Source organism: Odontesthes bonariensis, chromosome 6 (assembly GCF_027942865.1).
Source record: "Odontesthes bonariensis isolate fOdoBon6 chromosome 6, fOdoBon6.hap1, whole genome shotgun sequence".
In the NCBI taxonomy this organism is placed as follows: domain Eukaryota; kingdom Metazoa; phylum Chordata; class Actinopteri; order Atheriniformes; family Atherinopsidae; genus Odontesthes; species Odontesthes bonariensis.
The window spans coordinates 6,538,616-6,553,930 of record NC_134511.1 but is presented as its reverse complement, the minus strand read 5'-3'; the positions used below and the strand labels follow the sequence as shown (position 1 = coordinate 6,553,930).

The window sequence follows — 15,315 nt, the reverse complement described above, 5'->3', positions numbered from 1 at the left end:
TGCACAACAAATGTTATGGCACTTTCATTCATATGGCAGCACATTTAAAATAAAGCTAAATGCTGAAAGCTATACATTACTTTTTAATTCATTTTGGGATTTTTGCGTACAAATGCGATTAATCGTGATTAATCAGGGAAATGATGTAATTAATCAGATTAAACATTTTAATCGTTGCCTAGCCCTAATATATATATATGAGATGAAATAAAATGTACAGATTAAAACATAACCACACAGTGTAATGCAGCTGCATAACAAACAGGTAGGACTGTATTCTGCATTGCATACTGGAATATTACGGTGAAACCAAGGTTTTCAGGAGTCTGATTAGATAATAGATTTAAAAAAAAAACATAATCCAGAACTTCTAGTCAGTTTTTGTGACTCTGTCCTTGAGTGAAACCAGTGGTCGTACTGGTCAGCTCCCAGTAAGAGTGCATATAACAGCCCAGTCAGCCGTATATGAGGATTCATGGTTGGTCATTTTGTGTTGTGAGTCTTTCCTCCGGCGCTGACACATCAGAGCGTGAACTCCGGGTCAGCCAGGTGAGGAACTGCTGGTGCTGCTTCACCCGCTTTATTGGGGGCAATAAGTCTGCGGGGAGGTTTTAAAACTCAGCACATACAGCCGGCAGCGTCACTGCAGCAGGAACCCGTCGAGGTAAAATAAAAGAATCAAATAAAAATTATCTTATGTCTGAATTAAGCATGTTATGATTTAAAGTGTTCAGCCTGGTTTTCTCCTTTTTTAAATGAAGTAATAAATAGATATTTGGATGGTTTGTTATATATTTTAACATAATGAGGCATTCAGTGATAATAAATACCTTCATTCTTCTGTTTAACCTTCATGAAGTGATTTTCTTTATGCTGCATGTGAGGAAATTGAATATTTTTAAGTGTTTAAGTGATCAGAACTGTATTTTTTGCATTAACTTTTGTGCTTCTAAATTACAGCATGACTGTAACGGGGTTTAAAGTTCAAATGTTAAAACTTTAGCTTTAAACCTTCATTCAATGCTGAATAACAAAAGTTACGGGAGCCTTTTAACAGGTTTATAGTCACAGTGTTCTGACCTCTGCAGATATTCAGGAGGAAATGCAACATTTAACAGCATTTAGCTGTCTGCTCTTTGTATTATGTTACATGTTACTTTAAAAGTACCACAAAGTGAAAATTAGATAAGAGAATCAGTTCATTTCATTAACAGAGGTGCAACTGACCTCGTATATTGTGGATTAGTTGAAACTGTAGCCATATTCTTCATTTCTAAGCTAATCATGTGTGTAACTACTGTAGATATGTGGGCAGTTGTGGAGAGTGAGGATATATAAGCAAAAAACTAGCTTGTTTTATAACCAGTGTTCCACGTACACCTGGGAATAAACGGAGCATGATTCACTCATAAAGCAAGAAATATGTGGGTATAGATACGTGTGGGTCTTTTGTTTTACCTGAAATATATGTATCTGAAGAGAAGCAGCACATAAAACTGAGGGTTGACTCGGTTTATAAGTGTTCGTACTGTTTGATCAAAAAATGTAAAAAGCAGAAAGCTTTAGGAGTCACTGACTTTTGAGGTTTTATTTCTTTTGTTTCATTTTGCCGGGTTGTTGTGTTAACAGGTTTTCCGCTGTTTATTCCTCTGATAAGGATAATAATGTTTTGTCTGTGTCCAGATGAGGTGGTATGTGGCCGTTGTCCTGGCAGTGCTGCAGCTCTGCAGCCCAACACTGCAGTCTGACCCCCTGCAGGACAGCCCGGAGACACCCAGCAGTGAGTCGCACCGTAAACCTCCAGCTTCCTTTAAACTAAGTTGATGCTTTCCACTCTCAACCTTCCAGTTAGTGGCATTCAGACACACTTATCTTCCAGATATGCAAAAAGTACACAGGAAAGTACTGTATTTTATGCTCGCATTGCAACTGAGCACAGTGATATAGTTCCAAGTCAGAAGACTCTTTGCTTAAAGGGATAGTTTGTCTCTTTTGACATGAAGCTGTATGACATCCCATATTAGCAATATCATTTATGAACATTTTCTTACCCCCTGCTGCGTCCTGTGAGCCGAGTTCCAGCCTCGTTTTGGTGTTGATGAAGGTAGTCCGGCTAGTTGGCTGGGGTTTAAAAAATAAAGCATTTTGCTTCTCAAAACAATATGCGTTCAACAGAGTAATACATTTGCATCACAAAATCGTTCTCCAGGAAAAAGTCAGACCTCACAATCGCTTGGCCCTATTTTCTCTCCCTTTATATCACTGCCTGCTGCAGCCTGCCGACAGCCGCACCTGTTACGCCGTTTGCTGCTCAGAAGCAGGGGACTGCTCGGTCTGCACTTCGGTCTACACAGCAGGCAGTGATACGAAGGGAGAGAAAATAGCGCCAAGCGATTGTGAGGTCTGACTTTTTCCTGGAGAACGATTTTGTGATGCAAATGTATTACTCTTTTGAACGCATATTGTTTTGAGAAGCAAAACGCTTGATTTTTTAAACCCCAGCCTACTAGCCGGACTACTTTTGTCAACGCCAAAACGAGGCTGGAACTCGGCTCACAGGACGCAGCAGGGGGTAAGAAAATATTCATAAATGATATTGTTAGTATGGGATGTCATACAGATTCATGTCAAAAGAGGCAAACTATCCCTTTAATTTATGTTTTATTCCTGAAAGTATTTTAGCGTATTTTATCTGCACTCTTCACTTTTAAATGAATTAATTAATGATTATTTTTTGTTTTTTTTGTAATGATTTTATTGCCTTCTTGTGATTTTATGTAGCTGTAAAGCACTTCGAATTGCCGAATTGTGCTCTACATATAAAATTGCCTTGCCTTGCCTATTCCAACTCCTGCTTCTTTCTGCCCTTTTTTCCAGAGCCATGGCTTAACCCCGCACTGGAAAACGTGTTCCCTTCCCGTGAAGTTACCAACCCGCCCATGATTAGAGAGATTCCAGACACAGAGACGGCCTCACACTCCCTCCCCATGTTTGATGAACACACCAACCTCAAGTGGGTCACTTGGAACGGGTCTCTGCCAAATGGTGCCGTCGGCATCTTTAATGGTTACGCAGAGCGCACAGACTATGTGTGCAAAGTCAACTGTGAAGCCGGCTTCTACAACCCCAGCAAGGGGAGCTTCTGCCAGTATCCCTACGCCGATAAAGAGTACGCCTCCTCCAAGTTCGAAGTGTTGGTCAACGTGGACCACTTTGAGTTCCTAATGTGGGTTGAAGAGTCGTACGGCTCAGTCCCGCAGTATGCCATCAAAACCTGCCCCAAGTCAGACATCTATGTGGGCAAGAACAAGTACGGACTTGGCAAAGTGGTACCCCAACACGAGGCCTTCTTCCTCCCCTGGGAAGGTGACGAGTACTGGTACAAGTATTACCAGGTTCTTGCGATCAACAGAGACAGCTACAGTCAGCACGTCTCTCATGTAGAGTACGCCATCGACCAAATGGAGCTCTTCCATCATCCTCCAGAGGCCCTGAAGCTCACCAAGGTCACAAACCTAGAATGCCAAAATGTGCAGAAGACGGTGACGCTGGAGAAGACCACCGCGATGGAGAAGACCTGGGACATCGGGAGGGAGACCCGGAATGGCTCCGTGTCCACCATGAACGCCAAAGTGCCCATCCTCGGCCCGGGGGACGTGGACTTCACCAAGGAGCAGACGGTGACCTTCACAGAGGGGACCACCGTGGTAGAGTCCATCAGTCACTCTGTTTCCGTGCAGCTGGCGGTCCCACCCAACCACTCCTGCGCCGTGAGGATGGACGGCAGGAAGATGACGGCAGACATCCCGTTCACGGCCCGGCTGAGCAGGACCAATCAAAACGGAGAAACCCGCTGGACTTACATCACCGGCACCTACGATGGCGTGAGTGTTGGCGAGATCAACGCTGTGGTGGAGAGGTGTCAGCCGGTGACCGATGCTCCTCCCTGCTCCCCAACACAATGATCAGTCTGTCGAATTTACGGCCGAAGAGAAAACTCATTCTGAAATAAAACACACAAAGAAAATCAAAAAGTGTCTTTTTTTTTTTGTCTTGACTGAGATGTTCAAGTCCAGCAATTCCAAAGTAATAATAACGTCCAGAGGCCTCGTTGTGCTCTTTACACGTTATAGTACATCATACATTTTCTTTCCAACTTTAAGGCCTTTACAATTTCAGGTTGTTTGTCCCATTTATTTTACAGAATGAATGGTCAAGTTCCCACTGCTGATACATTTCTAATGAAGATGGTTAATCCATTTTACAGCCACCTTTACATTTTTTGATTTTGTCAGTTTTCAATCTGTACAAAGACAGTTTGATTAGATATTCACTTACCTTTGCAATAACATTAAAAGTTAATTTAAAAACAAAAAAAAGTTCAGATATCTCGTCTGAAACCAGTTCCATGAAACTGAACTTGAAAATTGGATGATCCTAAAGCTGAAACTCACTTCCATCAGTGGTTACAGAAGGATTTATGACAAGAAATTAACTCTGAGTCCTATCAAATGGTCTATTTAGATTTGGAACCTTATTATGAACCAGTGAAATGACCCAGAATGTGATGCTATTTAATTTAATTTGTGAGATTAATCAGTTTTTAGTAGGTGGACCACCTCCATCTCCACTCAGTCCCCGTATGAATATTTGAGCTAATATGTCTTATTGTTCATTCAGAAAAGATCCGTTTTGAATAGACGTATTAAAAACATTTCTCAGTCACTGCGCTAGATGGCGCTGTAGCCCCAAAGAGATGGAAAAACCTGCTGCTGTGTTGTCTTATAACCACTCTTTGACTAAATGAAGAAGGGCATGACAGGAGCATAAGATCACATTTTGAAAATATGGATATTTTTTTTAGAAAATATCTAAAATCCTTAGTTTGTCTGGTGTTATTCACACCGGTGTCAATGTAGTTTGTGGCTCATTCAAAGTGTATATTTGGGTGTGATGCTGGTTTGATTAGCCATTAAGGTACAGTAAGCTAACAGTAGCATGCTAACAACAAAGTTTCATCAACTTGAAACCTAAATACAGCGTTAAAAGCATAAGTATGCGTTCTTAGAGAGTCGTGTAAGCGTAGATAGTAAAGATAAATACAAGCTTTATATCAATTCGATGTTCTGATATTGTGAACTCCAAACAGAAATTGGTCATTTGACATTAGTGGTCCTTTTCATCACAAAGTCGTTTGAAATTTGACTTATTTTTATCAGCAGACATATGATATGTGAGCCGAATGAAAAACGACACAGTGTTTGGTCAATTCTGTTCATATCTGTCCTACTTTTTGAAGAAGCTGCTGAACTTTGGCACAATGCGACGACTTTTAACGAGAGTCATAAACAGAGTTTTGCTGAGCGGGCTATTAACACCTGCGATGGGCATCGAGGCAGAGATACACACACAAGGCCGCCGAAAGCTTGTAAGTTTTCAACGTCATATCATATAATATAATCCACACTCTTCTAACTACATTGTAATTTCGAGAATAATTGACGTTTACCACGTCACTATGGTCCGTCAGTCACATCACACCAAACACCGCTAAAAAATATGTGAACTTAGATATTTTGGAGGTTTGCTCAAAGATATTTACCCCAAAAATGATTTATAAACACACTTTCCGAGTCAGTTATAGCTTCTTTTTAATTCGGCATAACTGTCGTTCAGTTCAGTACTTTTTCAGGATACTAAAGTAATACATATCAGCTTAACTGGTCATTTGGATACTGCAGAGTAAGAATACATTGAGCGTTTCTATCAGAGGAGAATGGCTTCTCCTTGTTTATCCCTCTGCTGATGTAACTGTCTGTTTGGTGAGAGGTTCAGTGATACTTTCTGAGCACTACGAGCCTTTTGTTTAACACTTTTGTTTCAATGCTGTGCTGTTTTCTTTAAATAATCACGCGTCTAATGTAATTTTTTGCTATTTAAAGCACTTAAAACTGCCTTTGTGGGTGAAATGTCTACACAAATGAACTTTTCTTTGCCAGCTGACCCTCACATTGTAAACTTACAGTGTTGTCCTGTCTGTGCAAGTCAAAATAAATGACAGCTCAGTCTGTAAAGGCGTAACAATGTTTGCAGTGTGTCGGCAGTGAGAGTCTTAACACAATGTAGCGACAGTATTTCTGTTAACAGAGTTTCTGTTTCTTCTCATGGTGGATTATTACCACCAGTGCAAGCCAGTAACTGTGTTTTTACATTGATGCGATGTTACCAGCTGAGTCAGGTAGACAGCATCTGTAGAAATCTCACATTCAAGCTCCAATAGTATCACTAAATGGCTTAAAGTCCTGAAAATAAAGCTAATTATGATGGAATGAAACCATGCCCAGTTTAAACCAGGATTTTCCTACTTTATCTGTTATGTTGAGCTTTTGACTCTTAACAAATTCGCAGTTTTAATCAACTCATGAATCAAATCAGTGGCTGTGAGTAATCCTCAGAACAACAACAACCACAGCACGCGCTGAAAGTCACCTCCACTGACTCTGCTGGGGGGGTTTGTGTCAGGTGGTGGGGCTGGGTAACCCGGGGATGGAGGGTACCAGACACAGCATCGGCATGGCCGTCCTCGGTGCGCTCGCCGTCAGGCTCGGTGCGGCGGATCGTTGGCGTGGCGACAAGCACGTGTCCGGTGAGGTCATCTCGTCAGAGGTCCAAAACACTCGTGTGGTGCTGCTCCGTCCCAGGCTGCTGATGAACGTCAACGGGGTGTCGGTGGCCAAAGCAGGTGAGGTCATCTCTGAGGAGACGGACTTTGTTTTCTTTGTTGTGTGTTTGGTTTAGTTTATATATCTGTGCAGAGGTCACAGTTTGACAAGATATGTCTCTGAATACTCATCTACACTGGAAAAAATCAAAATCTTACCAAGTATATTTGTCTCATTTCTTGTCAAAATATCTCATTACACTTAATATCAGACACAACTGCCTAACAAGTACTATTTCAGCCAGATATAGGGACTTATTTGAAGACAATACATCTGGAATATCTTGTTAAATGAAAAAGTCTTGAAAACAAATTGTTTTGAGTCGGATTTCATATGAAACAAGCTTTTTTTTTTACATTTGAAGAGGTTTTTAAGCTAATTTCAACATCACTTTTATCTCAAAAGTCCTAAATATCACATTTTATTTCAAGAAATCTTGACAAGCTGATTTTCACTAGTTCCATTGGCAGATTTATTTGCTTATTTCAAGCAAAAACGTCTTGTATTTGCTGTTTTTCTTATTTAGTTTTTGGAGGGGCATTTTTTTCCAGTGTACAAAGAGTGACACCCACTGTGGTATCAGTCTGTGTGTTGGTGGTGTCTTTGCATGCACCCTTTAGTTCCTGCCACTGATATCTATAGCCGCATTCCTCCTGTAGGAACCTTCTGCAGTTCCTTTAATCTTTTCTGGAACGAGGCCGTTTTTCCCGCATTCGCACATACAGGAACTCGGGACCACGGCCCTCAGTTCCTGGAACCATTTCAGCTCCTTCTCCTCAGCTGGGTCTGTTCTGGTTTCCATAGGAACACATCTGACGGAGGTGTTTGGTGGTCGGTAGCTCCGCCCCTTGTCATGTTGTCAGGCTGAAATGTTTCCTCATACGACACGGATCCTTCGTCTCCTGACTCTCTCTGTGAGCTCTTCCAGCCTCCATGTTAGACGCCCGATGTGATCGTCCATGATTAATATCACCATCATGGTGGCCTCCCCGCTCTCCATGTTAGCTTCTTGGTGGTGTTTTTTCTTCTCTCCTTACTTTTCTCGGGTTTAGTTTTGTTCTGTTTTGTTGTTGAATGTGGTGCTAAAGTAACACGTCGCTGTCGCAGACGGCTGCGCCGCATCAGTCCCTAACAGGTCCGTTCCCCTGGGACAGTTATCAGAACGGAATTCGAGGAGGACCGTTCTTAAAACTGCTCTGTCCAAATGCGGCTTTTGATGGAGTCTTGAAATGTTCTGTAATATGTTTGCTTGTTGCTCTGTTATTATATCATAAATCCTTTTAATTTGTAGGTTATGAAACCCACATAAACTCCATCAATCAACGATCAAAGTGAATAAAGAAAAATAACATCAAACACAAGTTATGACATTTACTTTGTTAAAAACTTGAAATATCAAACAAAGCTCGCTTTTACTGCTTTTCGGTTGTGGCTTTCGCGAACACGTTCTGCTGCGATCGCAGTTTACCTTTTAATTCTTGGGCAGTTTGTTGTTTTTCTTGGTGCATAATGTTTGCACACTGAGCTCCTCATAACACAAAAGACATACCGTTTTTTTCTCCTTGAAGCACAAACACGTATTCGCCTTCCAATCTTTCTTGAAACAGAAAAATTGATGTAGATGGAAGGGCATCTGCATCAGTTTTTCTCTTCCTGGACATTTTGGGATCATTATTTGTATTTCTCAATTCCACTTGTTGGGAAAATCCCATCGATTTGGAAACATTGCAGTCCAGTGGGCGGGATACCGTCACTTGGCGCGTAACATAATCGGCATGCATTGTGGGAAATGTAGTTTTTTGTCACTGCACGTATTTGACTTAATTATTTTCAGACCATGAGACTTTTTTGTCAGGGTGTGGTGTAGAAGGGGAGGACACGGATGCAGACTTACAAAAAAAGGGTGATTTATTTAACAAAAAACAAAGTACAAACAAAAGGCGCGGCAAAGCCGGATTCAAAAACTAAACTGTGACAAAAACAAAACAAAATCACTTGACATGGCATGGAATAAATACTTAACTTTAGCCGGGCAGGTTGGGACAGACAGGTCATGAACACTAACAAAGGCAAAGATCCGACAAAACTGAAAGGGGAGGCAGGAAACTAAATAGGGAGTGAGAGTGATTGGGGAGTGAGTGCAGCTGAGGGAAAAAACACAGGTGAAGTGAGTGAACTAATAAACAGAGTGCAGGGAAACTAAGGCATGACAAAAACTAAAGATGGACTGAAAACAAAAGCATAACCTAAACATGAAAACTAAAAACAAGAGTCTCTGGGCGTGACATTTTTAAGCTCTCAGAGGCCATTTAAAATGACGTGGTGGGCCACATTTGGCCCGCGGGCCTTGAGTTTGACATATATATTTTGGGCGTTGTTTGGTGGAGCTTATGCAACATCACAGCATTAATTCCAGCGCAGGTGATTATTATTCTTGAATTAATGATGGAGAGTCGAACCGCTAAGTGCAGAAACCCAAAGATTCGCCTAAGGATCGGGGTGTGGACTCTTTGGTGGTCAATCCACGTGTGAAAATTCCACAATTTAAGCCTGATGAATCCTGGCATCTCTGAATAACCTCATGTTAGAAAAACCTGGTCTGGACCTCATTGTTTGGGCTCATAATATTGCCGAACGAACCCTGACCAACTGATCTATTTCTTTTATAAAAACATTAAGAGATTAGGAATCAGGAATCGAACCGCCAACCTTCTTATTGGACGACCCGCTCTACCACTGAGCCACGGACCATGCCAGCTCTCTGATGTGGTCTTTTGTCTTCTGGACTTTTGACACCACTGTTTTTAGAAAAAGCCACAAAAGAAGATGAGAAACACATTCAGGTTTGGTCCAAATTCAGCTTAAGGAGTGCTGCAGAGAAACTGAGCAAAGTGGATGAAAAGTGTGAAGAGCGACTGAATGTTCAAAGGAAAACTGAAACATAATGAAATGGCTCATTGAAAGACCCTGGTGTGTCGTCTTTAGACACATTTTCACCTTTTACCATCAAAAAATAATCTTTAGTTCTCAAAATATTTGACAATTTTCACAAAATTAACCAAAAACCAACAATCTGCGTCTCCAAAAATAAGAATGTTTGTTTGTGTGTTACTTGATTTGTGTAAGAATAAAGAACTCAAACACATGTTTTATTGAAATACTCCCCTGATACTCCCACTTGTTTTACCCTCTAATAAATTGCAACGACTGTTAATTTAACAAAAATCTAGAGCCTGTGTGTGTAAACACAGAATGTTCAAGTTAATTAAAGCTGTAGAATTGTCGAGAATATTCATGTTCCCGCAGTTATTTCTAATTAGAGTTGAAGTAAATAGTGATCTAATCAGAAAACAGTTTTGAACCATTTATTAAATAGTTGGTTAATCAAGCAGCTCTGATGTCACAGCCTCCTGAATGCAGTAAAATCCATGCACAGAGAACACCTTTAAGCATTATTTGCAGGCCTACTGCACATCTTCTGCTGATCAGATGCCACTTTCTGAAATATAAATGTGGTGGATGTCTGACTTTAGAGGATGGACCTTTTAGGAGGACTCGTAGCTCAGAGATATTCTGTTTTATTATGAGTTTGATGAGCAGCCAGAGCTCAGATTTACTGCATTTAGATCCTGTTCTTGGATGATCCGATCACAAGCGGACATCTTTAAGTGTCCGTGTTCGCACCTGGCCTAAGAGGGAGTTTTCCACATGTGTCCTGAGTGAGGTTTTGTGATCAGATCGTCACAGTATACATATACAGTATACGTCACAGTATCTCAGTTTTCATTGGGCGAGAGGCAGGGTGCACACGGACAGGTTGGGCGTCCATCGCAGGGCTCCTGGTGTTCCCCGAGATAACTGGGTTGAAAGTCACTCTAAACCTGCTTGTAGACGCTGAAGCACGTGGTGAATCAGACTTTGCGTTCTGCGCATGCTCCAGATGTTTTCCCGGGGTCGTGACCCGGAAGTCAAAGGAGACGATATTCCTGTTGTTGTCGCCGTCAGAAAGAAACAAACAACACAATGGAGAATGCTCCGTTGGGCATCGAGTTTGTGCAACAAGCAGCTCATCACAGACCAAATGTGGAGGGACGTAGCTTCATCTTGCTCTGCGTTCTCCATCTTCTGAACCTTTGGTTCCGCTTTAAACTTTGATAGTTGCTAACCTGAAGTTCCAGTTTTTACTTTTGGAGTACCTCAAGGCTCAGTCTGGGGTTCTTTACGGTTCTGTTTACTTGATACCTCACACTGAATTGTTCCAGAAGAATCACATCAGTTTTCATTCTTATGTTTTTGACCCCATGATCTGGTCATTTGCTAATGAAACTACCTCCAGTAGGGGTCCTTAGGGAAGACCCCCTCACGCCACCTGCCCACCTGGGATGTGAGTGTGTTGCTTTGGATCAAAGCGTCTGCCAGATGCATAAACATTTAGGTGTTTTTTCTGATGATTGTCCTGATTTTTCTTTTTTACCAGCTGGTAAATACGGCATCAAGCCGGAAGACATCCTGCTGGTCCACGATGAGCTGGACAAACCTCTGGGGAAGATTGCCATCAAACATGGAGGAAGCGCCAGGTGGGCCTTTTTATGTTTTTAAACTGTGGTTTTTCCAGTCAGAGAAGTGTTTATCACGAGGGGATCACAGACCAACGAAGGCAGGGAAGTCCACATCCGGTCCGGGAGGGCCCCTGTCCTGGAGGGCCCCTGTCCTGGAGGGCCCCTGTCCTGGAGGGCCCCTGTCCTGGAGGGCCCCTGTCCTGCAGGTTTTAGATGTTTCCCTGCTTCAACACACCTGATTCAGATCAAATCATTATCAGCAGGCTGCTGCAGAACTTCACAAGAGCTCCATTTCATCTGATTCAGGTGTGTTGAAGCAGGGAAACATCTAAAACTTGCAGGACGCCGGCTACTAAGACATCAGTGTGAAAGAGTAAAGTCGAGCAACAGCAGCATAATGACTGAAATATAGCTCAGCCTCTGTGCTAAAAGGTAAAACTTAGAGAAGGTTCTTTGTTCCCACAGCCATAAGGCTTTTTAACAGTGACTGCTGTTCTTCTCAAATTGATTGATTGATTTTTTTTTTTAAAAATTTAAATTTTTTGATTTATTCTATTTATTCATTTGTTTATTTATTATTATCAGTTAGTTGTAGTATTTTGATTAGAATTGGTATTATTATTGTTGTTGCTAATATACAATCATTGTAAATATTAATAATTTTTTTGAGCTACTTGACTAATTTGAATTTCCCCCATTGGGGGATGAATAAAGTTTTTAATAAAGTATTTTTCTATTTCTATTCTATTCTAAAAGGGTTTCAGACCAAAGGTTTCCTCTGGTTCTTATGAAATCTACAGTCCACTCCTCTCTTTCATATTTGGTTGCTTCTAACTCCAGAACGGAGTTGGCCTCAAGACGCCGGCGGCCAAACGAAAGGCCCGAACATCACACACGTTACCTAACAGCCACTCTAACATTTCTAATATGATGTTACTGGAGTTGTCGGGGAAAGTCACAGTTTGAAGGTGTAAATAATATCATGTTTCAACCATAAAACCTGAGAAACAAACAAGCACATGTTACAAATTAGTGCGAGTCGAGTATATCAGAGTTGAATATTGATTCATGATTTATTCATTCTCCATCATCCTTTCTTATTAAATGATGAAACGCTCGACTTGGATCGAACTGAACATGATACAACATGTAAAGGAGGAAAAAGGTTAAACTCTCATCGTCTCCTTCCTCTTCTTCTTCTTCTCTTCTTCAGAGGTCATAACGGAGTCCGCTCGTGTGTGGACTGTCTTCAGACTGATGTAAGAAACGCTTTATTTATCTCTGCCTGATCTTAGTTTAGTGTTGGATTCATACTGCATGTTCAGCTGTTTCCTCTTCACATTCTTCGGCATTGAAAAGAGAATAAACCAGAACAGACTGTTGCCACAGTCGGACAAAAGTTAAGGGAAGTTTCAGTGATGTGTTCACTGACTTCTGCAGAGTGCAGCACCTGCATAAAGCAGGAACATACACGAGGAAATGATGGTTGGACTCAGGCACGTCACCAGACACTTTTTACCGGGGCACGTGCCCCTGTAAACATGCGTTGTGCCCCTGTAAAAATTCCCACATACATCCTTCAGACTACGCTAAGACTGATGTGCCAAGGAAGAATAACACAGACACGATTTTCCCTGTTTCAACCACGTAACCTCCTTTAGCTGATGCTGCACAGGTTTACCAAAGAGTGAAGGGAAGAGGTTGTATTCGCAAAACGCGAGACAATATCCTATTCTGCCAATTAAAGCCTATTTACTAAACTATTTTAGGCATTATAAATGGGTAACATGCGGGTAGGCTAGTTTAAAAGGCTACTCAATCAGGGGAATAACTTATCAGAACATATCAGCTACTCTTAATTTAATTTTTATTTTGCAATATTCCCTCTTGTAGAAGTTTATTGACTGTGCTACAGTAAGATTAAAAAAAATGTTCAGTACCTGGACTGAAATATTGTTCATTATTTTGTATCTATTGAAAATTGTAACACTGTGCATACTGTGTTTTTTAGTAATATTTCCTCTTGTAAAAGGCTGACTTGATTATGTTTGAGCTACAGAAGGAGGAATTGAAAGTCTAAATGGCTGAATTCAAATTTTATTTGCATTTTATTTGCTTGGATAGCCTACAGCTCTGTTAATTGTTCTTATGCATCCGGTACAGGCTCATTTTCCGTATACAGTAAGGTAGTGTTGGTGGTGGGGTTCTGGCTGGGGGCCTGGGCCCCCGTACTGCTGTAAGCCCAGCAACGTCCCTGGTTGGACAAAGAAAGCAAAACAAAAAAAAATCATACCTGCTGCTAAAAGTTATCTGTTTTTGTCTGTTTGTTTATTTTTTAAATGAAACTCAGAGGAATAGACCCAGAGTTGATGGTTCTGTGTGTAGGCTGCCGGGTCATCCCGTCCTCTCGTCTCTCCCGCAGGTGATGCCCCGGCTTCGGGTCGGGATCGGCCGGCCGACGGGGAAAACGTCGGTGGAGCGGCACGTTCTGAGCCGGTTCACCTCGGAGGAGCAGAAGCTTCTTGACTCAGTTCTGGTGCAGAGTGTGGACCTCCTCCTCGCCCAGCTCTGCCAGCAGGACCCCCAACAGGACTCTGAGAGCCCCTCCTCACCAGCAGGGGGCAGACCGGAGGACTCAGCTGCAGCTCAGAGCTGAACTCTGTCATGGTGCAAACCGCTGCCTGAAGGAGAAAACATGAGTCAGTTCAAATTCTCTGCTGCCAGTTAAACGATACAGAAGACGAGAGAAAAACATGCAAACAGAAGTCTCATCTGTCTGCACCCCACAGTCGGTCTTTGATCGCCTCAGTAGGTGCTGCCTCTGCACCACGAAGCGCTTTAAAAGCAGCCTGGAAGCCGTTGGAAACACTGTTTTCATTCATAGATGACATGAGCGTCACGGAGATGACTCTGTCCTGAACTTCAGACGTAAAAAAGGGACCGTTTACAGATTGGATTCTGCTTTAAATCCTGTTATTCATTTTCTTTTCTTTCTTATTTCACAATTATGTCACGCAGGAGAGACAAAGAGAGCAAAATAAATGTCTAATTAGGCGAACTGCAGCATGTTGTTTGCTGTTAACGGACTCATAAAGGCTCATCAGAATAAAACCCGGTTTACTTGAAGCTCGGTTTCTCCTCTTTTGTGAGCCTCCTCACACACTGTTCCTCTCCATCTTATCCACCCCGATGTGCCTCCTTTTGACTTAAAACATATTGATTTCCCCTTCCGATTGTCACACTAATTACACTCTTAATCAATTAGGTGTCATTAATGAGTCGCATCCCATCGAGGGGCGCTCTGCGTTCTCACACTGGAGAGAATACCGGCAGAGGGACGGAGGCTCCGAGCGGGGGGGTGGCGGACAAAAAAAGCCAGAAAAGAGCATATAAAAGCAGCGGAAAGAGGCTGACGAGCTGCTGAATGAGAGGAATCAATACAAAGGAGGCCAGTAGATTGCGATGGAGGGCTGAAGAAGAAAGGCAGGCGAGAAACAAAAGGGGGCAAACATTGTTTAGAGCCGATTTGTGAGGCCTTCTGTCCTGCTGTAGCTCAGTCACAATAGCTGCAGGGACACACTTGTGGACATGAGGAGGAAGAGGGGGGCTCAAAGGAAACTTCTGTGACACCCCCACCACACACACTAACGCACCCCGAGCACCCCTCACCCTACTAAAACCTCCCATCTTTCTCCGCTGTGACCCCGTTGAGCCACCCTTCGCCTCCATCAGGCCACTTTCCCAGCCCCTCCTCGCTGGTCAGCTTTAGGAGGCTTCGACAGCGGCTTTAATAACTTTTCTTCTGCAGGGGTCAGAGGTCAGCAGCAGGCTGGACACCCCGAGAGCCTTTAAAGAGGACCTGAAATTTATTCAGGAATGGGGGAGCCTTCGCCCACCAAACCTCCCCCCAGTGCTCTCCGGCCAGGAGTAGCTGCCCAGCTGGGGGGTCTTCCCCACTAACTCTGTGCAGAAAACATCCACCCTGACTACAGCTGTATAGGGCAAAGCTAATTTAGAGGAGACACATTCAGCGT

The 15,315-nt window shown here is 42.4% G+C and overlaps 2 protein-coding genes across 3 annotated transcripts; both read left to right on the top strand.

Moving 5' to 3' along the window:
- Nucleotides 1-1,683: 1,683 nt before the first annotated feature.
- LOC142382792 (natterin-3-like) lies at nt 1,684-3,965 on the top strand. The gene is made up of 2 exons (XM_075468907.1): nt 1,684-1,777; nt 2,878-3,965. Exons 1-2 carry the CDS (start codon nt 1,684-1,686, stop codon nt 3,963-3,965), a joined length of 1,182 nt encoding a protein of 393 aa, XP_075325022.1.
- An 834-nt stretch (nt 3,966-4,799) lies between these two features.
- On the top strand, nt 4,800-14,407 carry ptrh1 (peptidyl-tRNA hydrolase 1 homolog). 2 transcript variants are annotated; one of them, XM_075467182.1, is made up of 6 exons: nt 4,800-4,977; nt 5,300-5,428; nt 6,523-6,742; nt 11,200-11,299; nt 12,495-12,540; nt 13,704-14,407. In XM_075467182.1, the coding sequence occupies exons 2-6, from the start codon at nt 5,321-5,323 to the stop codon at nt 13,935-13,937; spliced, it is 708 nt and encodes a 235-aa protein (XP_075323297.1). In that variant the 5' UTR covers nt 4,800-4,977; nt 5,300-5,320; the 3' UTR covers nt 13,938-14,407. The 2 variants fall into 2 exon arrangements, with proteins under 2 accessions (XP_075323297.1, XP_075323296.1); XM_075467181.1 differs by having other exon boundaries at nt 4,800-5,428.
- Nucleotides 14,408-15,315: the final 908 nt, after the last annotated feature.